Raw genomic sequence first — 27,971 nt, forward strand, 5'->3', positions numbered from 1 at the left:
GAGCTGTCTGATGTCATTGCGGGACCTCTCTCAATTATTTTTCAACAATCTTGTGAATCTGGAGAGGTCCCGGTAGACTGGAAGCTGGCAAATGTTGTGCCAATTTTCCAGAAGGGTAAGAAAGAAGACTCAAAAATCACAGGCCTGTTGGTCTCACATCATGGCCTGGAAAAATTATGGAGAAGATGATCCTTGAGGCTACTGAAGTGCACCTGGGGGACAATGCAGTCATTGGTCCCAGCCAATGGGTTCATGAGGGGCAGGGCCTGCCTAACACATTTGATCTCCTTTTATGATAAGATCACCCATCTAGTCAACCAAGGGAAACCAGTTGATGTGAGCTTTTTGGACTTTTGCAGGGCTTTTGACACGGTTTCCCATAGGATCCTACTGGACAAAATGTCCAGCATAGAGCTTAACAAAAACATCATCCTTTGGGTGAGCAATTGGCTGACGGGCAGGGCTCAGAGGGTTGTGGTAAATGGGGCCACATCAGGCTGGCAGATGGTCACTAGTCTCAAGGCTCTATTTTAGGGCCAGTCCTCTTCCATGTTTTTATAAATGATTTGGATGTAGGCCTAGAAGCTGTTTTGAGCAAATTTGCCGACGACACCAAACATGGAGGAGCTGTGGACTCAGATGAGGGTGGAAAGGCCTTGCAGAGAGATCTGGCCAGGTTGGAGAGCTGGGCGATCACCAACCGCATGAAGTTTAACAAGAGCAAGTGCTGGGTCCTGCACCTGGGATGGGGCAACCCTGTCCCTTGGGGACCCACGGGAACGGTGTCAAGCTGAGGCAGGGGAAGTTTAGGCTGGACATCAGGAGGAGGTTCTTCACCAAGATGGTGGTCGCACACTGGAACAGGCTCCCCAGTGAAGGAGTCACTGCACCGAGCCTGTCTGAACTTAAGAAGCAATTGAACTGTGCACTTAGTCACATGGCCTAAACTTTTGGGTAGACCTGTGCGGTGCGAGGAGATGGACTTGATGATACTTGTGGGTCCCTTCCAACTCGGGATATTCTATGATTCCATGATTCTATGATTCTATGAGTCATCCTGTGAATACCTTTTCCCGTGGGCACATTGGCTTCCCCAGGGGTTTCATTTTCAAAAAAAATTTCAGAGGTTAGGCAGAAGTTCAGTTCAGAGGTCCAGTTGCACGGGAGCATGACTATTAAAATAAAATATTCACTGAAGCTTCCCAACATTTTTCAGGCTGGACATAGTACAAGACCAGGGCAGGTGTGCATGGCCCACCTTGCCGCTGCTGCCTGGTTGACACAACTTGCACATGTGTCTCTGCACCGTCCTTCCTGGGAGCTGCATGGTGTGCGGGCAGAGGAGCAAGATGGACAGGACAGCCTCTGCCCCAGCCACAGACCCTTTGCCCAAGAAGCAGTCTTGGGTGTGGAGAAGAGCCTGCCCAGCTGCTCTGTGTGCAGACTGAACAAATGTCACACCAAGCCACTGTACCCCTGCATGACCTGCGCCCATCAGGAGACAGGACTACACGTCCCTCTGTGAGTCCTGGGCATTTTCACCTGGGACGTCGTGCTCCCTCACACACTTATGCTGTGCACGCTAAGTAGGCAGCTGCGCTTCCTAAGCATCCAGCAGCGCTGCAGCTTGACTATGGGCTGACATTTCATTGTCTCATCCTCTCTTGCTTTGCTCTCCTCCCCCCAAAATCTCCACTACCCTCTTCCCTTCACACAAACACACACACATATCCTGGACCCTCTCTGGGGGATGCTCTGGTGCCTGTCAGGCTGAGGCTTCCAATTCTCTGTTTTTTATGCCTCAGTGGTCAGGGTGTCAAGCTCCTGCAGTACAGACCAGCCAGGAGCTCGAGGAGTCACTGAACACCATCAGTTCAGTGACAGTACTGCTTGCTTCTTAACATACTCTGCATATCCATCAGCCTTGCAAAAAGAGACTGGGGGAGGAGGTAGGGGGGACAGAGAGGGAAAGGAAAACGAGAGAAAAGAAATAAGGATGGGAGGGGAAAGAGGAGAAGTGGGGGAGAAAGTCTCAAGCCCTGCTGCTAACATCACAACGTGTGGGCAGACAGATGGTACAGCCACAGCGAAACTAAACTAGATGAGTGAACGCTGCACGAATGCCTCGTGGGTTTCACCGGGTGTTCCAAGGCCCATCAGGTATGTCCCTTGAGAGCACTGCTGAGCGGCCAGCCCCAGAAGGGGTGGCAATCTGTTCCCTCGTGCTGAACAGTACCACCCCACCCCTGCCGACCCGAGCCCAGGCTGTTACGACACTACTGCTGCTATAGCCCAAAAAGGCTACGCGAGAGGTAGAGGTCTCGTTTTGGAAGGTTTAGGAGGGAAGAGTGATTCACAGAAACTCTAGGGCTACAACACAGCAGCAAGCCTGAGGAGATGAACTCCTTCCTAAGATGGCAGCACACAGACATAGTCACCCTGACCGTGGGTTGAGCCCCAGGAGCAACCGCAGAGTTTGATGGTGGTGGCGAGTAAGCCTGCTCTGTCCTCTCCACCCTGTTTCCACTGGGGATTGACAACTCGGATTTACCAGTCTGTTTGGTTTTAAGGTGAAGGCTCCACTAAGTTCCCAAAGTGATGCACAGAACTAAAAAGTCTGAATTTAAAAATCACAAAAAAAACAATACATGAAGAGAGGATTTCATGGTGTCTTTAAAAATACCACGGCTTCAGAAAGCTACCTGTACGGGGGACTGGGGAGGTTGCGTGTACACCAGGTACGGGACTCAGCCCAACTCACAGAACTTGTCCAAACTTCAGGTGTTTGGACTGAGCTCCTTGTCAGGTTCTTTCTGTACTCAGCAGAGACATTGGGTACCCCAGAAATAGGTCAGCCCACTGAATTCGTACCTAAAAGAGGTGGGGGTGGCTGACACCTCTCCCGGTGATATCAGACGTTGTACATATTACCGGCTCTGCTTCAGTGAGGCTGACCAAGAATAACAACACACTGCTCATTCTTCGTTGGGGTCCAGGGTAAATTCAAAACTGATCTCCTGTACCTGCCTAGCAATTGGACATATCTGTACATTAACTGTTCTCTCCCACTCCACTCTGACCTCCAGGCAAGAGCTGTCTTTATTTTTTCATGTGGCAAAGGAACCTAATGTAACTTAAAAAAAATAATAATAATCTCTTGAGTTTTATTTGTTTTCTTTTTTTTTTTTTTAATGGAAGTAATCACATGGATCATAAATTTCTTCGGTGAACTCCAATAACAATCATTATCCTGGTAACTAAGATATGCTTGGCTGCATGGCGAGCAGGGTTAAATACTGCCCTTAGGAACAAGAATACACCAAAGGAGCCTGCGTATTACCTATGAACATTACGAAATAAATGCTGTCCAAACGCAACTTTAAGATCTATTACAAAAAAAGTCACACGTACAATAGGGCCATACTTCATGTGCACCTGAAGTTTCAAATATTGACCAAAGGACAGAACATGGTGCTCACAGACACCATCTGAGGGACCGGCTTCAGCCTGACCTAGGATCTAGTTCACGTTGGGAAGCATGTGAAATGAAGTCAGCCTGACAAACAAATGCGAGGCACTTTAGAAGAGAAGGAAAAGATCTGGGCTCTACAGAGAAGAATAAGGGCTCTGTTTTGCCCTCAGGGAAGCACATCGGCTTTCCTGCAACAAGCCCTCAAGGCGGATCAGGGTGAGGGAGGAGCAGGTTTGCAGCCCTGTCTGGAAGCAAGCAGCCTCCATAACTCCCAAAACTCACGGCCTTAGAAGCTCTGTCCACGTGCAGGGGAGCTGGGAAGCACTTTTCAGGTAAAACTTGTTTTCACACACACACACACACACACAAAAAAAGGTAGTTTCAAATCACTAACATATTTATGCAAATTTCTAACAATTTGGCAAACTCCTTCCATCAGAAAGCAGCCCTATGTGCTTTTTCTTTTCTTTCAGATGTTTTCCAAACTCATCTCTTCTTTTTCTTTTAAATCCAGAGTGATTCAGAGTTTTCAAATTGAGTTCAATAATATTTTAAAAGTCCAAAAATCTCACAGAAAAATCTATATATATATAAATATATAGCTTTGAATCGAAAATCTTTTCATTTGATCCAAAGTAATTTTTATTGCTGTTTTTTGTTTTGCTTTGTAACCTTGGACTTCCTTTAAACTTCAACATTCAGTAGCAAACAAAAGAATCAGTGATTCGTCTGTAAATATCAGATGTATTTAATCAGGGTGCGTAGACCACCAGTAAATCTGCTCTCTCATGTTTTCTTTGTCCACAGAAGCTCCACAAATGGAGGACAACGATAACTTTACCTTCTGCTTTGCAGATAATTGGCCCCAATCTAACTGCTCTCGTCCAAACATAACGCAGCACGCACACACACAAAATGAAACAAAAGTGCGAAATAAGGGAACAAGTAACAAAACACAACTGAAACAAAGCGTATTTCAGATGCAGTGTGTTCACCCTGGAAAGAAAGCAAGTGGGAAAATGCACTAATAATGCCAAAAGTCTGTCGTTTTCTATCCAATTTATCTCAGTGAAAATACCCAAGGTAATAAACAGCCAAAAATCCCAGGACAAGCAAAAAGAATTTGAAAGACAATCATTGAAGGACAGGCTTGGAAAATTTTCTTGAGAATGGATTGTTAGAAAAATACATCTACAAGAGCTGCTAGTCCTACATATAATGGCAGTAACTGTGTTCCAGGGAGAGATGTCTGAAAGGAAAACAGCAGCTTCAGTCTGTCATATGTTTGCTTTAGTTTTTAACGCAGACCTCATGCTCTGCTTGTGTAAGACAACAAACCAGCATGCCCACTCCTGATCTCAGTGTGGGTAAGCCTGACTTAGTTGGCCCAACAAACGTATTTCTGCTGATTTTGACATACCCGTTCATTCATTTTGCCAGTCTTCTTTAAACACAGCTTCATTACTCTGAAAAGATTCACACCAGCACTGAAGCAGAGCCTGGCAGGGAAAGGCAGTCACAGGTACGCTCTCCATCTCCTTCTCTGTGGACGGCAGAGCTTAGAGCTGTATTGCACCATCCACCGGCTGCATTTCACTCTCCCACTTCTGCAGGGAGAGTGAGGGCAACAGGGCAGCGGGACAAACCTGCCCCCCAAACCCAGGCTTCTACCTGCCGCCACGCTCTGGTCCTGACGAGCCACGGCTGTGGCTGGAGGTGGCTCATCCCAGTCAAAGCCATAGCCACTGGTCTGACCTCAGAGCATGCAGCTAGGAGGTCAGCCAGGGAGCCTGCCAACAGAGATGCATCTCTATTCAGGGCTGAACTGAGTACAAGGTGCTTTTTGCTAGCTTCATTTTCAGACTACTTCTCCGGTCCATACTCTTTTGTATGGTCCGGCACTGTCTGCACTCCTGGAGGCACTCAGGGGGGCGAAGCAGAAGCACACAAGAATTAAAACAGCAGGTGTACCAGCAGGCACTGGCAGGGAAGTGCAGCTGTACACACACAGAAAACGCTTTGCACATTTAGGCTTTTCTTGGCCACGTCTCGGGTTAAAGAAACCCATCCACAGAGGCTTAACAGATCACTGACAAATCCACTATAAGTATACATTGGATCAATAGACCACTTGCTATCACCTTTGAATCCTTCCACCAGTGCATTTTACTCACCAAAAGCACATTCTGCTCATGCCTGTAATGCCTCATATTCGTTGATTAACATTTCTGTTAACAGCATAGGTGTAACCATTGCCCAAACTTTCACAAGTGAGTTCAAAATCTTTGTGTGCATTGGGTAATTTTTCCACGCTTCAGCCAAAAAGCAGTTTGTTGCAGTTGTGGCTGGAAGGCACATAGTCATATTCAATAACATCTCTCCAAAGTTCCCTGTCCCACCAAGACTGCCAATTAACTTCAAATGAAGGATGTATATAATTTTATTATCCTACAAATTGCACACTATTGTCCCCTTCCTTTATCTTTATATTAACAAGAACCCGGTCAAAGATGTACAATTTTATTTGTAACAGTCCTGAGTAGGCTGTCATATTTAAAAAATCAAACATGCAGATTTTTGTAACACTACCTCATTTCCAACACACTACAAGGCACAGAAATCCCATCAATGACTAATGAGTTGTGGGTTAAGGTGGACGTACCTTGCTGTGAAGTCACTGTACTATTCTCGACCCGTGCTGCCTGCCATAAAATTTTAATGCTGCCTCTGACATATTTATGAAATACCTCACCTAGTCTTTGCAGGATGACAAAAAGATTTACATCTGCAATTACTGCAAGCACATAGGTTTTAGCTATGCGCTTTAAACTTTTGTACACAAAGATATTTAACTTCAACACAACAAAGGTAGGTGGTGCCATAGAGCAACCGCGTCGGAACTGCATTAACAGAGAAATATCTCCCTCTACAAAGAGGACAACCACCCAGCTCATCTGCACAGAACATGGCATTGCAATTAGCGATGAGGAGGAAGTTGCCCCTTCCCTTCCTTGGCTGCCCTCTACAGAGATGCCTGCCCTTTCTAACCAGACATCAGTACACGACCTTTTGGTACTCCAGCTGGACCCCGGAATGAGAGGCTGAACTGCCAGAACTTCCAAGTACACCAAGACATCCTCACGAGGACGTGGGGCTGAAAATAAAGTTCCCCCCCGTGCTACTTGCCTTGTGCAGCTCGGCAGGCACTACATGCGCCATGCAGGCTGGTCTGTGGGGCTGCCTTCTTCCTGATGCTCCACTTTGGGATCATTCAAGAAGGACAAGTGGCATTGAGTGTCACTTATTTCCAGTCAGGATATCGCACGCACTCATCCAGGCCTTTAAAGATCTTAGCATTTCCAGCCTGTGAGTGCACTGCTGCGTGCATTTTTTTCATTTTCTCTCTTCCAAACTGAACAGCTGGTAGCACAGGCTGGATGAGAAGGGAAATTTCCACCTCACAAAACACTTTAAAATATGTTTTCAGCCCAAAATGTTGGAAAAAGAGTCAAAAAAAATATATTGTGGAATGAAATTCTCCAAACTGTGTAATCGAAAAGTTGCTTTTGGGTCAGCTGAAAATAGACCACTCCCTGCTTTTTTTTTTTTTCTTTTTTTTTTCTTTTTTTTTTTTTTTTTTTTTTTTTGAGATCTTTGCCTTTCTTTATATATAATTTCAGCCTGTGAAACGATGGCATAATATATTGTTACATCCAGGAATTACACAAGTAATTTAACCAACAGCAGAAGTAGTTATAGGGTTATGAGGCATAACAATATATCCATAACGTGGAAATTAGAGTTCAAATGTCTGGAAATTAAGGGTTTGGGTATTTTGATAAAGGTACTTTGTTGCTGACAGAGAAGCAGTCTTCATTAATCTGAAAATACCAATGTGAAAAAAGGGTAGGAAAGTGTCTGCACAGCTCACGGAGCAGCTGCCCACCCCAGCATGCTCACAGACATTCCACTGGTGCCCTTGGTGACCATTAGAGCATGCTGAGGCAGGCCACGGCTCACCTGGGGCCAGGTCCGGAGCTCTGGCAACACCAGATTACGGAGTCCTGTCCTTTCTGCCAAGGTGGCAGCACCTTTGAAGGATGGTAAAGTTGAGACGTCTTCTAAGCCCCCTGTGTGGATGAACACTTCTGGCTGAGCCCCTCAAAATCTTTGCATCTCATCCTTTCATCCAGCAAGGCTGGATTTTCAGATGGACTTCAGGCATCAGCCATCCCTGGATGAGGGCTTTTACATGTCAGCAGGGCAGGCTTTTCCTCCCTGGTTCTTGCTGTCATAATGGGGAGCTCACACAAGCTCTGAAATACAGAGACGTGGCTACAGCAGGGATGTCAGTTTTTCCTTCTGACACCAAACACAATGCAAATTAATGTTTGAGTGACAAAAGACAGGTAATTTCCCACTTGGTTTTCATAGCACTGCTTTGGTTTTACACCACATCCACGTTATAGCCGTTCTTTTAATGCAGGAAAAAGAACATGTCAGCCAAACAGGTCCGTCTGTGGAAGCGCAGCAGCTTGGTCCTTCACAGGATCACCAAACGCACATTTTGCAACCAAAGCCACTTCAGGCTGATACCTGCAGCCTGCACTTATTCTGACCTGATCCAACTGAGACAGCAACACATTGTGCTGAGCATAAGGACACACAGTTAGGAAGTGAGGACCGGTGGGAGCCTCATTCCTCACCTAGCAGGGGTAGCCTGATGCTCGAGGGCCCTGTGGCCTGGTGTGTGCAGGCCATGTGCATCCTGACCCCCCAGGCCTGACTGCCAAGGAAAGAGGCTCCTTGCTAAGTGCTGGCACTCCTATCCCCACTTCAGGAAGCACACAAGATTGGGTATTAAGCAGACCTTTGCTGAACTGGCACCTTTGCTCCAAAAAAGGTTCATATAAGGAAGAGAAGACAGGGCAGCATCTTCACACCAGGCCCAGAGAAGAGCATTGACAAAGCAAGTGGTTCTTCTCCGACCTGTATGTCGCCAACCGCATCACTGAGTCCACGCAGATACCTTCATTCAGCCAGTACAACATCCACACCCACCTGGGGATTACTTATTTTGCAGCAAAGGTGTTGTGTGGCAAAGTAACCTTTGTTGCTAATACCTGAGACTCCAAGGATTTAGAGCACCTGTTGTGAAACTGGCATTGATTCAGGACCAGAGTGCTGCTTTTAGTCTTTTTATGTAACAATTAAGGGGAATACTTTTAAACTTCCCAACTTAAATTTCCAGTCTGAGTAGAGACTGATCCAAAATCTACTGCAGTCACAAGAGAAAGACAGTGTATTAATTCTCAAAATTAACTTGATTCTCAAAATATACTCGTGTGTGATCTAACCATCAGTCTGCAACCATTTGAGTTTACAACAGGACAGATGTTCTATGTTCAGACTGCAAGAAAACTCTCTACAGAAACCATCACAGAAATTCAGGCCTACAGTCTTGGAAAACAAGACCAGCAAGAGGTAAAAATGCTGAAGTTAGAAATAACACTATGAGGGTGCTGCAGGTTCCCTAGAGCAGGTTGCCCAGGTAGGCATCCAGACAGCTCTTGAATACCTTCAGAGAAGGAGACCCCACCACCTCCCTGGGCAGCCTGTCCCAGTGCTCCGTCACCCTCACCGTGAAGAAGTTCTTTTGCATGTTTCTGTGGAACTTCCTGTGCTCCATTCTGTGGCCATTGCCCCTTGTCCTGTCCCCACAGACCACTGAAGAGAGGTTGGCCAAATCCCTTCGTCTCCCACACTTCAGCTATTTATACACATTGATGAGATCCCCTCTCAGTCTTCTCCAGGCCGAACAGACCCAGGTCTCTCAGCCTTTCCTCGTAGGGAAGATGCTCCAGGCAGGCCCCGTATCATCTTTGTGGCCCTCCTCTGGACTCTTTCCAGGAGATCCCTGTCTTTTTTGTACCGGGGAGCCCAGAACTGGGCACAGTACTCCAGGTGAGGCCTGACCAGGGCAGAGTAGAGGGGGAGGATCACCTCCCTTGACCTGCTGGCCACACTCCTCTTAATGCACACCAGGATCCCATGGGCCTTCTTGGCCACCAGGGCACACTGCCGGCTCATCATCAACCCATAGTCCACCAGGACCCCCAGGTCCTTCTCCTCAGAGCTCCCCTCCAGCAGGTCATCCCCCACCCTGTACTGATGCATGCAGTTATTCCTTCCCAGGTGCAGGACTCTACACTTGCTCTTGTTAAACCTCATCTGGTTTCTTCCTGCCCGTCTCTCCAGCCAGTCCAGGTCTCACTGAATGGCAGCACAGCCTTCTGGCGTGTCGGCCACTCATCCCAGCTTAGTGTCATAGGCGTATTTGCTGAGGGCAGACACTATTCCCTCATCAAGGTCATCGATGAAGATGTTGAACAAGACCAGACCCAGCACTGACCCCTGGGGAGGACTGCTAGTCACAGGTCCCCAGTCGGACTCCGCACCATTGATCACCACCCTCTGAGCTCAGCCAGCTCTCAGCCCATGGCCATTCTCCTTCTACTTGTGGATACAGTGGGCCAGGAAAGCACTTTCCAGTGCTTTCTTTTGGGATCTAAGCACTTTCTCATAGTCAAACACAGTTTGCCTGTTTGATTTTGGTGGCTTGGTCTGCTGCTCCACAAGCACCGCACACATCATGCTTGGTGTTTCTCCCAACACCCCCATACCATCTCTGGTTGCAGAGGCAGGTTCTGGGCACACCATATGGTTTGTAGAGCACACAAGTTGTTGTCTGTAACCACAATGCATTTGTAATCTCAAGGTTTTGAAAACTCTGGGTATTGATTTAACACAAGGAGACACGACCTTAGGAACGATGAACGCTCAGAAATTATACAGGATTTTGTGTGCTCCCGCATCTGTGATGCTTAGGTCTGAGAAACCTCATCACGAGCAAAATTCAACCCCACAAGCACAAGCTTGTTCAGGCCAGCTGGCAGCCATGCTTTCACACCTAGGAAGCAATGACTGCGCTCAGAACAGAAGTAACTTAACCAGTTCAGTGCTTTGCTTGACTAATCCAAACCACAACTTTTCAATTCCAGAACTGGTGTGGACCTCATGGCTTTCTAATTACATTCTGCTTTTCCTTATTTACTTGTGCTTTGTTCCCACCAACAGACAATCAGTAATAATAATAATAATAATAATAATAAAAGATCCAACAGGAGGGCACCCGTGGATGACAGAGCATGAAACAACAAGCCTAATCTGTAGCAAGAAATGTCCTGGCTGGACACTGAGCTCCCCCTGCACGCAGTTAAGCATGGGGGTGTACTGCCTGGGGAGCCACTGTCACTGCTGCTTTTAAGAGCCAGTCAGACAATGATGTGTTAGGAAACCTTATGTAAAGCTGTTCCTGCCTGTTGAGAACAGGCACCTTGCAGCCCCCGCAGCTGCAAGGATGTGGGGGATCGCCAGGGATGTCCTGATGGCCAGTAGGCAGTCTCAGTGGTAATGAGCAGACCCCAGTCCTGCATTGGGCAGTTCCTTGATGCCATCTTTGACAGGGCAATTAATGACCAGAGGAGAAACTTTTTAACATGTTCCATCTACAGGCGCCTCATCCTTAAAATACTGGCTGGGGCAGAGACTTCCACCACAAAGGGAGCTGAAAGCAACTGATTTGCAGAGGATAGAAAAACTTTTACTGATGATAAAAAATAAAAATAGAAGCAGCAACGAAAGGCATTCTGAATTCTTGCAGTTGCTTTTATAATCACCAGCATTGCTTAAAGATGAGCAGTGAGTCAAGCTCCTAGCACTGAATGAACCATCAACAGGAAGCAGCCTCTATTTTTAGGCTGCTGTCAGTGTCTCCTTGTGGATATGCTGCACTGAGACAAGCGATAAAAGCTGTGCACTTCCTGCAGTTTAGCCCTGCCTGGGAGATGCAGGATTTAGCCCAGTATCACCAAGAAGTCAGAATTCTTTTGAACAAGCCTGTTATGCTGCGGCTCATTGGGTCTAGAAAATACAGCCAGGTCTGTCATCAAGACCAAGCACTGAACACCTTCCACCTGCTTGCACAGGCAGCGGGTGGCTGCACTTCAGCAGAAGGCATCCCTCCACGTGGAGCAGCCGAGCCCTGCCAGCTACAGGGTGCTTGTCAATTCGCCCCGCGTAGCAGCCTCCAAAATTACCCTACACGCACTCAGTTACCACAAGCAAGCCAGGAGCCCTGGGCAGAGCAGAAAATGAGAAGACATGACCAAGACCCCTGCCATTCATCCATCCACACAAATTGCCCCCCAGCAGTATCCCTTTTTGCAGCCAAACCGTGACTTCAGTCTCAGCATCTGGACAAAAACATCCCACGAGGTCGGTCCCTTGTCCCACGAGCAGTATTTCAAGCCAGCTCCCGGGTCAGCTGCCAGAGCCCCAGACTCCTCGGGGACGGGGTGGTCTCAGTGGCAAGGTCTGGCTGCAGCCCCCCACCTCTGTGCCCCACGGCCCCCCGGCGTTGCAGCGCACTGCTACCGGTTGACGCGGCTGATTTATTTGACTGAAGCTAGCCAAACTGTCACTCAGGAGCTGCCCCCTTGGTACCTCTTATGCTGGATCTACTTGAGGGTGGGATTTCCTGAGCCGCTCCTGTCAGGGTTTTCAAACGAAACAAGCCACTGAATCTGGATCTGACAGCTCGGCCGCCGAATTAGGGCTATTTGCATGCTAATTTTCACCGTGCTTAACTCGCTGGCAGACCTAGCGCGAGGAGCAGCCTCTGCATGTTTGGAACAATGCTTGACTGATCTAGCGGCATTAACGAGCAAATTATGGTAATTTTGTTATTACAAATGCATAGAAATTTCCAAAGAGTGGAGCAATACAATATGTTTTTCCTCCTCCTCCTCACTCCTAAATATGGAGCCTTTTGTTTATACACACTTTGCCTTGCTTACTTATGTTTAGTTATGCATAATGTTTCACTTCGGAGGGAGGAGGCAGAAATTACAGCTAGAGCAAAGGGAACCAGCACAGAAGACTAGACTGGCTCACTGAGCATTAGACACTTGGGACAACGTCCCTGGATGGGGTAAAGCAGCAGAGTGCCTTGGAAGTCGGGGGAGTGAAGAAAAATTGACCCCAGTTCAGGATCTGGTCTGTAGGAAGAGAATGTTTGGGAACCACAGATCTAGAGGCTGTTGGTTTTCCTCTTCCAATATTTCACCTTCTTTCCATCAGCAGCATAATTTCTAAATCAATTTAATGTAATCATTTCTGACAATGTCGTATTGAAAACAACACAAATTCTGGCTATATTCTTTGTAAGTGCAGTAATTACATTCCCGAAAGATAAACAACAAAATGTTTCTCTAGGTTTCCAAGTTCCTGGCAGGCGCTTATTCAAAATGTACATAAGCAGTGGATAAATGTATATCAGCTATTTAACTGCTTCCTTATTAATTATTAATAAATGATTATAAATCATTTGTCATTTGATTTGCAGCCTGCTATTGCCCTGAGATATTCGTGACGGAACCTCACTTGCTTCATCATATGTGATGAAATTTCTGTAGGATTTGCCTTCTGACATTACTGAAGAGTGGGGAAGCACCTGTATGAAGCAGTCCTAGACTTGGGAAAAAGCAGTAATTCATTTAAATGGAAATGACATACTCCAACATCAATACCGTCTATACTTCATACTACTACACCCTCCTGAAGGCACCCGTCCAGAGGGAGCGGGACAAGCACGTCACTGAAGTCTCGCTCTGACCCTGAGGAGCCCTGGCCAGCTGGGTGGGATGGAAGGGCACAGGGAATAGAGGTGGTTTTGTCAGAAATGAATAGGGTATAATCCATCATACAATGGAGCTGCAAAAAGTCACGATGCTGGCAAGAAGCAAGCAATCATAATCAGAACAGAGACAAAAATCCTTGCAATATCAGAGTATGAAACAGGTGAAGCAGGTGGCAAAAGGATTCAGATATTATCTCCAGGTTTCAAGGAGACAACTTGCAACTTTCCCCTTCACCAAATAAATGTTAAGAGGTCTTTTCAGAAAAAAAAAAAAAAATCCTCCCTGATTTTCCTTTTGCTTTCACTGGTGGCAACAGCATTACTGTTTAAGTAACCAGCTGTTTCCAGCTTTATGCTGTGAAGCAGAAGAGCACACGCAGTTCAGGCTCTGATGCCCTCTATCATACCACATACTGTAATTTTCTTTGTCAGTCACCGTTTTTCAATGTTTTACCTCCCAGCTACCTTCCTGTCAAATATTTACTGCTTCACATCAGGAGGCTACAAAATGCGATGACAAAACTTTGGCACAGTCGGAGCCAAAGCAAGTAAGGCAAGCATCTGATAATACTGATGGCTAAACTCTCCACAGTGCCTGGCAGGGGAGCACTATCCCCAGAGGCTTTGTGTAGGAACTGTTAGCTTGTAATACCTGCCTTTTGATCCCAGCCACAACGCAGCACTAGCATTTCAGTTCTTCACACAAACATTGCCATACGTTACGTTTCAAGGGGGCTGAGAGAGGGTGTTTCCCCATAGAGGGCGAGATGGGCGAAACAGCCTGAACAGGGGGAAGCTACACAGTGTATGTCTTCTAATCTAGTATCTTCTAATCACAAGGAAAAAAATCTTTTAAAAAGCCTGTGTTTTGTTTCTCAACATTATCTCTCTCTGTTTTGCACAATTGGGTTAACCTCTTCCTTTAGATAAAGGATTGTTAATGATACCCTTGCTATTTTTTACGCTTTTCTTCTTAAAGCCCCGTTTTGAATGTCACTGTTTTCAGGTCCCTTTAGTTGGGTAATTGCACATAGACTTCATATAAAGGAAATTCATTTGTTCAGGGTCACTGCATGGTTTTTCATTAAAAACAAATTACCGGTGTTCAGAAAGGACATCTGGGTTTCGAGAGTCCCATTAATGACTGTATTTTCAGCATCGCTATTCCGGACAGTCTACCCTTTCCTGTCACCCTGTGCGCAGGGCCCCGAGAGGACAATGTGAATGACAGTCCTGGGGAAGGGAGGACATGGGAGAGGTGCTCCGGACTCCATCCCGAAGGCAGGCAGATGGAAAAATGAGGAAAAAGATAGAGAACAGAGGGTAACGGGGCTGCTGTCTGAGCACTTCTAGCACCAGAGCCAGAATAAATACTTACATGAACAAGCATGGTTGCTTGAGCATCATCTATTTGCATTTCAGCTGCAGAAACACCAGCCTGGTGGCAAGGGCAAGCAGAGGAGCTGGAGCTAGGCACTAGCATGGTGTGCCCTAGCCTGACCCTGACTGTCCCAGCCCCAGGAGAGGACTTGGAGCCTTCCCCCTCCCCGGCCAAGGCAGGAGCCTGAAACTGGGCACAGCAGGGGCTGCGGGAGGGACAGGCGGTGCAGCATCCCACAGCTGTGTGCCGGGAAGGAACATCTCTTAGTGTCAGCCACCAGCCACCCCAGGACACCGGGGAGGAGGCAGGGCTGGGGGAGGGCAGAGAACAGACACAGGGCACAAGAGCAGGAGGAGACACGTCCGTTCCACCACTGACTGTGTTGGTGCACAGCAAAACCCGGACCAGCTTACTGACTCACTCCCTCCTCATAACATCAGACAGAAGACTTGATATTAGCGTATTAGAATTCCTGATTCTGAGGTGTATTTCAGCAGTGCTGTAATCAAAACATTGGGTCACAGGCTTCAGTAGGGCTCTCGATGCTGCTCACAGCAAGATCAGCAGTGAGGCCAGACCAGGATGCTCAGGGCTGTGGGCATAACGCCACAGTGTCGCGTACAGCCAGAGCTTGGCATTAACCACCAGCCTCCAAGCGTGACCATCCCACCAGAAATTTTCCCATTTTGCTGTCCATCAGCAGCGTCCACACAGCAACATTTATCTTGGATCAAAGCATACAAAGGGACATGAGAACACTGCGACAGACAGCGTTCTGCAGGCCATGGAGGTAAGTGACTGGGCAGTACCTGAAGCCCAGCTGTCTGCAGCAGCCCAGCCCCTGCCCCAGGGACCGGCGGTGCTCCTCTAAGTCCTGTCCTGTTTACCTGTCGAGTGCCCAGGCCCCGTGCTGTCAGAGGACTGTGGGGTGCCAGCACTGTGGCACCTCTTGGAAAGCTTCACCAGTCACCTGTTCAGGGATAGCAGCCACCAGAAGGCAGAAAGCAGTGCGAGCACGTAGGGCTGGTAACCTGCAGAGGAACACTCTACAGGAGCCACAAGAGATGCCAGTTCCCAGCTGGTAAAGCTCTGGATTGAAATCAAAGCAACACCTCTGGTTCTTTGGGTTCTTTAGAGAAAAATCTTTGATTCATTTATTCTCTTGGCCACATTAAACATTCCTGAATCACATAAAAAAAGGGAATTCAGTGACGAGTCAGTCCCTGTTTTTGCAGGGAAGGAAGGAGGGAAGTCTAAGAGTGTGGATCAAATGTTTTGTGCCAGGCATGGAAATGCAGAGGGGGCATGCTCCCGTAGCACAGTCTTGGCTGCTGGAGAGCCAGGAACCGCTGGCGGGAGGAAGAAGCCTTTCCTGCTCAGATGAACAGCGGGCAAGCTGGAGAAGCGATACAAAGAGAGCAAGAAGCTGAAACTACATGGCTGCTGTTTCCAGCTTGAAAATGCCAAGGGGCTCGCAGGTTTCCCTCACCCTTCACATGTACTAGAAACCCCCAGCAAATACGAGACAAATACCAACAGTGGTGGGGAGCAGCCAGTTCACAGCAGCACGAGCAGTGTCAGCAGCATGCAACAGAACACCCTGTATGTCTGGTTGTATGTGTATTTCTCCCACATCTCTAAGTACGTAACTCACACAATCACTTAATAATGAGCAAAAATTAATGGCTAACAATTTAACATCTCATCAAGGAAGCACATTTCTAGCAGAGGCTCTGAAAACAAGGAGGTGGCATGACACGAATCCCTGTGAAGAAGGTAAGAACAAACGTATACATGCTTGGTCATGGCAATTTGGCTATTTCGGAACAATTGCAGGTGTGCCTCTGGAACCAGGCCTGATCTGTCAGCTACTTCTGGGTCAGCCCCTCGGAGGCTGTGGTGCTTTCCCTAGCAAGGCTCTGAAACTCGCCCTGTGAATGACAAGAGGCAAAGAAGGATTGAGAAGGTATTTTGGATGCTAGTTAGCAAATTCTCACTTAAATGAGAAGGTGAACCTAAAGAAATTGGAGCTGACCTTCACACTAGCTGGAGCAGAAGGTTGTTATTAAAGGAACCAGTGAGAGGAACAGTGCAGTTATTCAATGTAATGGGTCACACAGGCCTATGTGTAGTTAAAAATAAAATCTATTACCTGGGAAAATCAGCTCAGACGGCTCTATATCACTGACCCCTCACTGCATTTCCTCATACTGAGCTCCACCAAGGCCATCATTCTCGCAGATTTGCCATCCCACTCTGGCAGGTGCTCCTGAACAGCTGGTAACTGCTGATGTATTTATTCCCCAGCTCCCACAACCAAAATAATAATAATAGTAAAGAAAAGGAAGAACATGTATACCCCTTAAATGGGGATGTGACCAGGGCTCACAGTTGGATAGTCATAGTCATAGAATATCCTGAGTTGGAAGAGACCCACAAGGATCATCAAGTCCAAATCCTGGCTCCCCAGAGGACCATCCAAAAAGTCAGATTATGTTTATGAGAGCGTTGTCCAAGTGCTTCTTGAACTCCGGCAAGCTCCGTGCTGTGACCACGTCCCTGGGGAGCCTGTCCCAGTGCCCGACCACCTCTGGGTGCAGAACCTTTCCCTCGCACCCAGCCTGACCCTCCCCTGTCCCAGCTCCATGCAGTCCCCTCGGGTCCTGTCGCTGTCCCCAGAGAGCAGAGCTCAGCGCCTGCCCCTCCACTCCCTGTGAGGGAGCTGCAGGCCGCCATGAGGCCTCCCCTGCTGAGGGAGCTGCAGGCCGCCATGAGGCCTCCCCTCTGCACTGAAAGCTGTACTGAAGTCCAGGAAGATTGCATCAACTGTCCTCTCTTGGCCAACTAGATGGGTGATCTTGTCATAGAAGAAAATTAAGTTTGAGTGAAAGGCAGTCTGGAGGAAGATGACCGATTTCTACAAGGTTTCTAAAAGCTTCTAAATGGCCATCTCTAAACTTTGTGTTCAACAGCAGGTTCAGGCACAGACTTCATACCTCTGTCTTCACGACCAACCTGGCACACACGATTAGCTCATCCTCACACTCCAAATGCTCTGAAGTGTAACTACAGTTTTCAGTCATGCTAAAAAGCTAATGTAAAATTGAATCCTCAGATGATTTAAGCAGCTGGCAATGCCACTGAAGTGAGAGCAGCCAAGCCAAGGACAGAAAAAGCTTTCTAATAGCTGTGTGTCTTTGAGAAATAGCATAAAACAAGAGGTCTGACCTAACACTTTCCAAATAATACTTCCTTTCAGGTGTTCACTTTTTATCTTTTTATTTTTATAAAAACTGCAGTCTTTCATCCTCTGTAGTCTTGGAAAGACTACATTTTATGGGCAAAAATTGTTTCAACTTAACCTCTAATCTAGCATCCATAGCCAGTTTCTAACTCTAACACAAAAGTAACGTGGCTGATTAGATTATTTTTCTTAATTTCTCAGTGATCTGCTGGAAAACATTTTACAGAATATAATCAATTCTGGACAAAAAAAGACTAATCCCCAAAGCCTGGTCATCATATAACTATCATCAACTCCTACTTTCTTATTAACAGTATTGTTTTCTAAATCACCACCTCCTGGAGCCATGTGATTACATATGAAATTCCACTTTGGGGGATTTTCTTCAATAATTGTCTGACCTTACTGACTCCAAAGTGTCTAACTCAGATGACCTTAAAGGCTTAGAAAGCAGTAGGGGGAAGAAAGATAATCCCCAATTTATCATTAATTTTCAAGCTATACAATACTTAGGGACTGGATTCATTACTTTTAACATATATATTTGAGCCTCAGGATACTTCTTACCCTTGTAGACAGCAGTGTCTGTCATGTCCAGACCAAAGGCAGCAGAGCCTGGGGACAAATCCCTTTGTTTCTCTCAAGCCGAAATAAGCGCGCTGATTTCCAGCAGCACCAGATCTCCAGGGCTTTGGCAGGAGTTAGCCCAGCTCAGCCTTCCCACCACCACACCCCCACCAGCTGCCCGCCGCCAGCACCCCGGCACCATCAGCCTATGGAGCACCGCATGCAGATCCATGAAGAGGGACAAAAAGGTGCCTGTGCTGAAAGGGAAACGCCTGGAATGGTCCAAAATAAAGCTACCCCAAGCCTCGCACGTGGAAGGCTGGAGGCACTTCCAGCATCCCAGCGCAGATAATGCGCTTTGGCAGTCTAAAGGCTGGATTATCTCTAGCGCTGGGGAGCCTGCTGCGTTACATCCCTTCCCTCTCCTGCGCTGTGATTTCTGCCTCAGGGTTGCCTCAGCGCGGAGCATCCAGAAAGTGCCGTGCTTTCTTTCTGAAGCGCTGTCTTACCCACCTCCCCCCCATTTTTCTGAAAACTCACCAGGCACCATTCCTGTCAGCGCTGGAGCGGAGTAGCTGCCCTGTCCGGCAGGGGGGACGTGCGGAGGGTATCCTGGGAGGGTTGTGCTTGCCAGCTCACGACCTGAGGAATCAAACCAACAAATCACCGCGTGAGCATCACGACCAGCGGACATGGTTTTACATCTCCCCAAACACTGTGAGAACAGCCGTGTATTTGTCATAGCTGCTCCGCAAGTACCAGAGCGGGATTTTTAGCCTGGCAGAGGGAGAAGGCACAATTTCCCTTCCTCTGTAAGCTGCCCTAACGCTCTGACAAAAAGAGAGATGGAAAGGGGAAGGGACGGACACTGCAGGGAGCAAAAGGCACCAGTTTCAACTCCAGCTGCTCCCCCTTTATTCCCAAGCTTATCCAAAGTTCAGGCTTGTGAAGTCAGAAACAGCAAAATGTGAAATAACGCTGACTTTAATGGCCCTTTCCCAGAAAACTCTCTAGGAAATCACACCACATGGTCTGATGGCTTGCAGAGATCTAAATACAAAGCAGGACATTGCTTCCATCTCTTATTAAGGCACCCTTGGTCACACCACTCCCTCCAGGATAACCGCCTTCAAAGCATGCTCATACACATGGTAACATCTACCCCGGGACACCACGGAAGGGTCCGGAGTTGCTGCCCTGGACAGGAGTGCATCAGCTGTGAGCTTCACCTCCAGTCGGGCGCGGGCAAGGGGGTCCTTGTCCCCCTGCGGAGAGGCTGGTCCCCCGCCTGCGCGGCTCCTGTGTGGCCCTGGTGCTCCCACACCTCGCACCCGTGCACGGAGCACACAGGGGACAAGATCAGAGGTGCTGCTAGCACGAAGCAGGCTCAAAACAGCCGGCTCAGCAAAAATTGCTGACTGACAGTTCCTTCGTCAAAACGCGGCTGTCTCAGATCAGTCAGAAATATGAGTTTTTTCCCGATTTTAACATCCCTGACAAAAATAGGTGTACATATATTCATGTTCGAATCGTTTAGCATAGGCATTTAATTTTATGATGGTCGTTCTTAAAAACTGTTCAGAGCTTGTAGAGATTGAAATCACAGGTAAAAAATACACATTTTCCCACTAGCTAAAAGAATCTTTAAACTTTCCAGTTTGAAGAAATTTTAAACAACAGTTTCATTTTGAGTTGACCTAAGAATAAAACTTTTAAATCAATACTCCGACAGAGTGACTATGGTTCATCCACACCCTGAAGGCATTCAGGGCTCAAAACAGGTTCGTAATTTGTTGTTTGGTTTTAGAGGGAAGGAGGACTCCTAATGGAAGGACGCCGTGAGTTCTGATTATTCAATCCGGGCAGAAAGCGGCTCTTTTAGATTAAAACATTCTCCCCTCATAACTGCCCTGTGTTCTGGTCTCCTGCACAGCATGGAAGTCTGACTATGTCACCTCTGCAGCCTGGGGAATGTGAAAGTCTCTGTGGTCTCCTTGAACTTGGTCAGAGGACACCGGCTTCACCCGCTCAGCCCGCAGGCAGCACGAGGTTAGCAGTGGTCACCAACACGGGCCCCAGGACAGCTGCTGCTGCTCCCTTCCCCTCCCTTTTCCACCCCCACAACACAGCAGAAGCCCCATTTCCCACAGGCATCCCGTCCTCTGGCAGCACGTGTCCAGCAGGTGAGCTTCCCTTCGCGTCTCACACACTGACCACTGCCCAGTGCTCATCTTCTGACAGCTGTTAATAAATAAGTAAATAAATGAAAAGCCCACGTTGCCGTATCATTTATTCAAATATATAGAAATATTACAGCATAGCTCAATACCCAGACCTCTGTCATATTCTTCGTGGTTAGGATCACCGTCAACAGCACTGGGCAACATAGCCACCATCGGAGACACCAAGAAAAGTCGATTCTCCGCCCTTCCATAAATAAAGGCAACAACACTCACAGGATAATATAGCCCACAGGGAGCAGCCTGGTCTGGTTTCCCTTGCATCCCATTTCCAAGCTGAAAGTTCCACTATTTGCTCGGCTGCTGCCACCGCAGCCTTAGGAGAAGCTCAGCTAGAGCAGTCTACCAGGGTTTTCCAAGACCATTGCTGCCAGCACTGCGGGGTCACGGCCTAAAGCCTCAGGTGCCCAAAGACCCCGCCTGAGGCCGGCAGCCCCAGCAGTACCCGTACCCGCAGGCAAAGGAGATAGTCCTGAGGGCCACAAAGTGACACTATCCATGCTGCCTTTGAGGATGAATATTCAAGAGAGCGTGCCACATCCAGCGGCTCCAGCTCACTGCCTCTCATGCCACCTCAGTCCGCAGGAGACCCTGACATATCCTTCAGGTGTCCTCACCGGGCTTACCCAAGTCACTAGGGAGCATCTTTTAGGTGTGCATCACCAGCACACCTCTGACCTGCCATCCGCCAGGGATGACATCCAGCCCCCCATGAAGGCAGGACACAGACATGGTCTTTGAGTGGGACGTGGTGAGGCTGGCCACATCCTTACTGGGGTGGGAAGTATGTCCTTGCCCTCAGCGTGGCCACGTCCCAAGGAAGTTCTGTCTCATCCACATATGATCTTTACCTTTTCACAGGCACTTTGCACCACCCCAGAGGAGTAACGCATTATTCCTTGGCTTCCAGAAGCACTTTGGATACCCCAGGCCCAGGCTGCAAAGCCTAGAAGGACTTTGAATCTTCATCTTGAGTCAACATATTCCGGAAGCTCAGGGGAGCACACAGCATCCAGGCACAATGCTGACGAGATGGGATGCTTCTGCCCGAGTGTGGCCGGCCACTGATGCCGCACAGGATACCACTTTCATCCAATATCCTATGTCTGCAAGCCCAACAGCAAAGTGTCACCATCCGCTAGGACTGCAGTTAAACCAGAGGCTGCCTTGAAGTAGGTTTGATTAAAATAAGAGCAACCCTAGAAGTGACGTGTGGATAAAAAATGTGAGTACAGGGCCATCTGCTCTCAACAACCCTTGCCGCAGCACCCTGCAGTCAAATAAGCCCTCCTGGAAACGCAAAACTGCGGAGTAGGGGAAACCTGAGATTAGGACGACTAGGGAAGCCTTCATCCTGGAGATGAGGGTGAGGAGCCCATTCTCAGTTTTCAGTACAGCTACAGACAAGCCACTTCCTATCTCCAAGTCTTGTCTTTCCCATCTCTCCAGTGGAGAAAGACTTCACCATGTCTTGAATGCGTCCGAAGGACTAGCAGCACTGCAGCACTCCCTGCAGCATGACATTCAAAACGCTTTTCCCACCAAAGTGCCTGACGACAAGGAGCACACCAGCCCAAGCTCCAGCAGGCAGGCTGCAGCACGTGCTTACCAGCGCTGCCTGCTGACCTGCCACCACGAGACGAGCGTGCACCCACCCGGAGAGGGGCTGAGGGCCACGAGGCTGCGCAGCAGGGGCATGCCACTGGCTGGCATCGGGCAGCGGAGCAAGCGCCTCCCTCACGGACAGGTCTGTGAGTACGTGACCATCTCGAGCTTGCTACGGGGGCGAAAAGTTGCTCGTCATTTTGAGTCTGAGGCCTGTTCCTGATGGAATTCATTCTGCATTACTCCAGAAACTAGAATATAATGACGCTTAATAATAACAATACCAACCGGCACTGCGGGGCCAGAGGCCGCAGCGACGTGTCAAAGTGCTTGGCTCTGTACACAGCAGATATGCAGTGAATGTCCGTCCTTCCATTCACCAGCAGCTGAGAGCTTGCTTGCACTGAGAGCAAATTATCATTTCTCAGAAAAAGTGCAAATAAGTAATTTTCTTCCATAAAAGAAATTATTTTGCAACCAGCAGCAGGAGAGCTCAGCAACACCCCCTCCAAGCATGCCTGGTAAGCAGCACTCAGACACTGGCAAATGCTCTGCTCCTACACACGATGCTAGGGTCTGGCAACGTGCAGCAGGAAAGGCCTCTTGTCTGCAAACCACAGTGAGAAAAAAACGAGGGAATGGTTCAGAAGCGTTCTTCATTGTACTTACCTTTTTTTTTCAGAAAAAAAAAAAAAAAGGCAGTGAAGAGCATCTCCAAGTGTGTCTTTGTATAATAATGTGTGTAAACGTGAGTCCAATTAACTTCACACTTAACTACTAATGAAATTATCTCATTTTGCTATCAGCTCAACTCTCATCCATGGCAGTAATTAACCACTGGGGGTTGTCACTCCCAGACACATGACACGAGGACTTCCTCAAGCTCAGGTGCTTCAAACCCTTGCAGAATTCATTACCCTGACAGTGTGAAAACCCTTCACTTTCAATACCACAGGGCACCAACATGTTTTTTCTTTTTTTTTTTTTTTCCCTTTATCTAACTGATTGCCAGTAACAGTATGAAAGAAATGAATCCACCGGAGAGGTAATTAATTACTGCAAGGGATACATTAGAAAATGCAGGGGGTTCAGGTGGTGGGGAGGGTAGTTCAGAAGCTCTTTTGCCAGTGCCTCAGAATAGCTCCTCTGCAACAGAGGGGCATTTTTCTCTGTGAGGTGCCCGCGGCAGTCCTGCAGCAATGCCAGCCGTGCACCGCAGCTTCCACTCGCTGCTCATGCCCACAGCAGACCTGAAATCGCCGTCAGCTCAGGAACGTGGGCAAGGACTAGGCGGTACATTGGGTTAACACCATGGAATCAAGAAGTTCCCCAGGGCCCCATGCGGGCAGGTCACAGGGCAGAGACTGAAGCAGTCAAACTTACTGCAAAAGAGACGTTTCTTTGAAAAGTCTGGCTCCTCCTATGAGAAGCTCTTCCTTGGCCAAGTGACGACCTTGATAGTACTGCCCCTGTTGTTCCAGTCGTTATCAGGAGGAAGGCACTGTGATCAACCTCACAACCTTCTCAGCAGGAAAAGGACGTCTAGGCATCATGGAGTGATAGAAGCAGAATGGTTTCTGCTGGAAGGGACCCACCAGAAGGTCTTTAAGACCATCAAGCCCCACTCCCAGCTCCGGCTTCCCCCGCCGGGGACACGTGTCACCCCGACAGTCCGCCCGGGGTCGAGAAGCACCCAACTAGCACTGAGCTTCTCCTGAAAACTCACCCAGCTTGACCACACGCGATAGCAAACAGCACTCGGCACCACAACGGCACAAACCTCCGCTGTCGCCATCTCCCAGTATGGCCACAGCCGTAACGCAGGAGGCAGGAATTAATCCTCCTCCGTCCTTTGGTACGGTGAAATTACAAAACTCAGCTGTCCTGGACGTGGCCACATCTTCCCTGGGCACAACAGCAAAGGACAGGCCACCGGCACAAGACCCAGACCAACTGAAGTGCGGCTGTAAATGGGTAACTTCCCCCCCGTGCTCATCTAGCTCTATTTGTGGACATCAAACCAATTGTGGCGTGCTTACTGCTCTGAGTTACCTCTCCTACACCTAATTAGAGGCAGATAAAACAGTGGTAACACACAGATCACCTGTAATGATTTTGCTGACTCGATTATTCTTCTGACAATTAGCTCTGGCTGCCAAAACCTCACAGGAATGTCAAAGTCTACTTCCTACAAAGCAGGTAATGTCACAGGTGTGACCATGAAATCAATAATGAGGCATAGCTCTTGCAGAGGGCATCCAGGTCAGATGGAACAGCCCTTAAATTAAACATTGATAAGCAGAACACAATTATCCATCATGTTTAAGTGCCTGCGTGAAATTAGCAGCCAGGGAATGGGAGCAGTGGGGGAAAGATTAGTGGAGGAGGTATTGAAATGCACAGTGTCCACCGTGACTGTGGATGCAAGGGCTTGTGACAGCATCACTGTAATCTGCTATCACGGCCATAAAATTCAAATTAAGCGCACTGCACTGAAATGGGGGTTGCAGTTGTGGGTTTATTTTTCTTCTCACCTGCAAAGCAGCCACAGATGTCTAAAGCAGTCCAGAGCTGCCCTTCATAGCAGGTGTATCTCCTGCTCTTCCCATTGACACCAATACACTTTTTAGAAAGAGGCAGGGCAGGGAAAAGAAAAAGGAAGGAAGATCAACACTGTCTTGTACAGAGAAAATACAGTGGAGAAGTACAGAAGAAACCTCCCTTCTTTTCTTCTCTGCAATTTCTAAGCAACAATTCTGGAGCCACAAAATGTCTCTTCTGAACAATTCCTCTGAAGAAGGAAGATGGGGAGAATGAGAACTGTGGAGACGCGCAGGTGCTGGCATGCCTGATGCACAGCCAGGGCATGCCGGGGCTGCAGGCAGGGGCTGGCCACTCTCCGCTGCACGGCAAGCAGGAAGTGGAAGAGCACAGCCATTGTTTTGGATTGCCTTTATACTGGAGCCAGCCAAAACCTTTTTTAATTAAACAGTCAGAAACCCCCAGAAAATAGCACGGATCACAGAAGCCTGGATGGGGTGACCCCCATGAAGACCTGAAAATAACCCAGGACAGAAACCGCCGCACGAAGACCCATGCCTGGGCACAGCGGAGCCTCTGCTTTGCTCCGGGGACACACACGGGACACTGATTTCATAAGGCTAGTGGCACCAGAGCAGAGTTTGCTGATTCCTTCGCAAGCAAACCCCTCAGCATATTGGAAAAAAACAAAATCTCAGAGCAAAGAACATCAAGCCAGGCACTCAGCATATCTGACACTGAAAGTGACGGAAATGCTCGAACAATTTCAGGGGCTGAACCACACCGTCTTTTTAAGGAGATAAATGGTAAAGAGAATTGGCGGCATGACAGCAAAAAAGGGACAGAGACTTCCCTGGAAAGATTCTGGAACAGGCACAGATCCCTTTTTGCATTTCCATGTTTTGTAATGCAATATAATAATAATAATAATAATAATAAACCATTGCAAACAATTAACATGTAGGAATTCATGAAGCAGCGTGAGGCAAACCACCTTAGCTTTCACAGCTTTGTAAAGAAAACTGACAAGGGAAATAGAGCCTGGAAGCATGCATGCATGCATAAATCTATACATGGGACAGACACGCAAACACGCTTCCTTTCCAGCTCTGGTCATAGCACTGCTGCCAATTATACAGACCTACAGTTTTCACTATTTCAAAAGGGATTCGCTGTATATCAAGTGCTCTGCTCGGCCATCTGTGTGAGTTCGGAACTGACATCAAGTGTTACCTTCAAAGGCAAAAAAAAACCATGTGTCTACTTATCTAAGAGACTGGTTAGTCTCCTCCTGTCAAATCAACATGTTAAAAGGGGAGATAAAATAAATCTCACCAAAACAAAACAAAACAAACAAACAAACAAACAAACAAAGGAGTGGCTTGCCACCTCTGCAGATCTTAAAGCCTAGGATTTTATTTTTTTTTGAAGTGTAGCTCATTGCGCAGTGTGTTTTACAAGCAGCACTGAAATGAAACTTTACCTTAAAAGAGAGATAATAAAACCAACTTCACACAGTGCAGAAATTCAGTAAATGCAAAAGAAACCAAATCCCAAAGAAACAAACAAAAACCCTAAAACAAAACACCGCCTCCTGCTAAAGCACAGGAAGTGTCAGCCTGGCTATTCTTCTACTGTTGTGTAAGTTCCTCAGCATTTCATATCCCCTTCCATCCCAGGTCTGAACGACCCTTACACACCTCACAGCCACAGCCAAATTAAAGATGGTTTTTCTTTCATCCCATTATTTCTAAAATGTACTCCAGCCAGCATGATACATGCAATGAATGAAAGAACTAGGAGAATTAAACCACGCAATGAAACAGCTTTCTGACGAATAAAGCTATGGAAATTTTAGGCTCCATTTACTTCTCAATCTAATTTTGCCCTCCAATGCACATTATGTCTGAAATGGGATCTCATGTGGTTTGATCAGTGATCTTAATGCATGCAGAAGCTACATATTCCCTTTATTGTTGTTTCCTTTCTGCAGCACAGCAATACTTTTAATAAGAGCAGCACAGCAGGCTCTGTGAGACTGCCTCTACAGTAATCACTTTACTGCTGGAACGCTGGAAGACAACCATGAGGGTCGGCAGCTTGTAAATTTTGTGGTCTAAGGGATCCCCATTCTTGTCAACAAAGGCAGCGGTAGCTGTCGAAAACACTGTCCTTACCTCAACCCTTGAGCCCTTCATTGTACTTTCTCCCTCGCTCCCTTTGAGGAGAGTGAGACCGGTTGTGGTGCAGCTCGGCTGCCCACCACGCTGGCCTCCAGCTTGGCATTTCTCGAGGAACGAAAACCAAGCACGTTCTCAGCAGCACGCTGTAGCTTCACACCAGTTTAGCAAATACTTAGAAGTTAACAGAAAGAACACACATCTCAAAGAGAGCCCCGAAGACACCAGGTTGTCCTGCATACCCTGTTTTCTGCGCTTCATTCCTCAGGTCCAAAGCCTTTCGTCGTATGAGGAGCAGCACTGTAAACAGAGGAGCTGCTCCCACACGAGTCCGTAATTCCTTAGGATTTCACTTTCCAAACCTTGCAGATCTTTAATATGGTCAAAAGACACCTGCTGTCAATAGGCAGTACCCGTGTGTGCCTGTCTGCATGCAACCCCCCTGCCCGTACCAACTGGCACAGCCAGCAGCCAGCTCCAGGGCTTTTCCTGCCGCTGCCTGAGCTCCCAAGGAGCAAGGGTATGGGTTGTGGCAAGGCCCCGGCTGCTTTCTGAAGAGCATCGAGGATGGTGGTAACACAGGACCTGGGCTGGGAGGCAGCCCGGGGACACCAAGTGGTGGCATTAGCTTGCTGACCACCTGGGCAGAAAGGCCCTGCCTAGCTAGAGTAGATGTCACTCAAGCATTACCAAATGCTGGACAGGAGTAGCAGGCAGGGCAGCCTACCTCCTTCCCCAAGCTGCTGTCTAGCCTTGTAGCTCTGGAGACATTCAGCCAACATCTGAGGACTGTTTGTGGTGACATGTGAAGGGGACCTAGGACCATCCCCACTGTGAGAGGCCATGTTGGAAGCCCTTCGATCCCCGATTCCCTGCCCTCAGCTGCTGCAGGTCGCCCAGGCCAGCAAAGCCCAGGCACAGGAGGCACCCGGGCACCACCTGCGTGGCTGGCCAAGGAGATGTGGCTTCACCTGGTGGGGC

At 48.0% G+C, this 27,971-nt stretch overlaps 1 protein-coding gene across 1 annotated transcript in view; it reads right to left on the reverse strand.

Annotated features, from left to right (window-relative positions):
* The window catches only part of PAX5 (paired box 5), a gene marked incomplete at its 5' end in the record, with an annotated part of 116,034 nt that overhangs the window by 12,704 nt on the left and 75,359 nt on the right, over nt 1–27,971 (reverse strand). The window contains one exon of the mRNA XM_035310784.1: nt 18,965–19,066. Coding sequence (XP_035166675.1) covers nt 18,965–19,066 — 102 coding nt within the window. The remainder of the gene's footprint in view (nt 1–18,964; nt 19,067–27,971) is intronic.

The sequence above is a fragment of the Oxyura jamaicensis genome, chromosome Z (assembly GCF_011077185.1).
Source record: "Oxyura jamaicensis isolate SHBP4307 breed ruddy duck chromosome Z, BPBGC_Ojam_1.0, whole genome shotgun sequence".
Taxonomy (NCBI): domain Eukaryota; kingdom Metazoa; phylum Chordata; class Aves; order Anseriformes; family Anatidae; genus Oxyura; species Oxyura jamaicensis.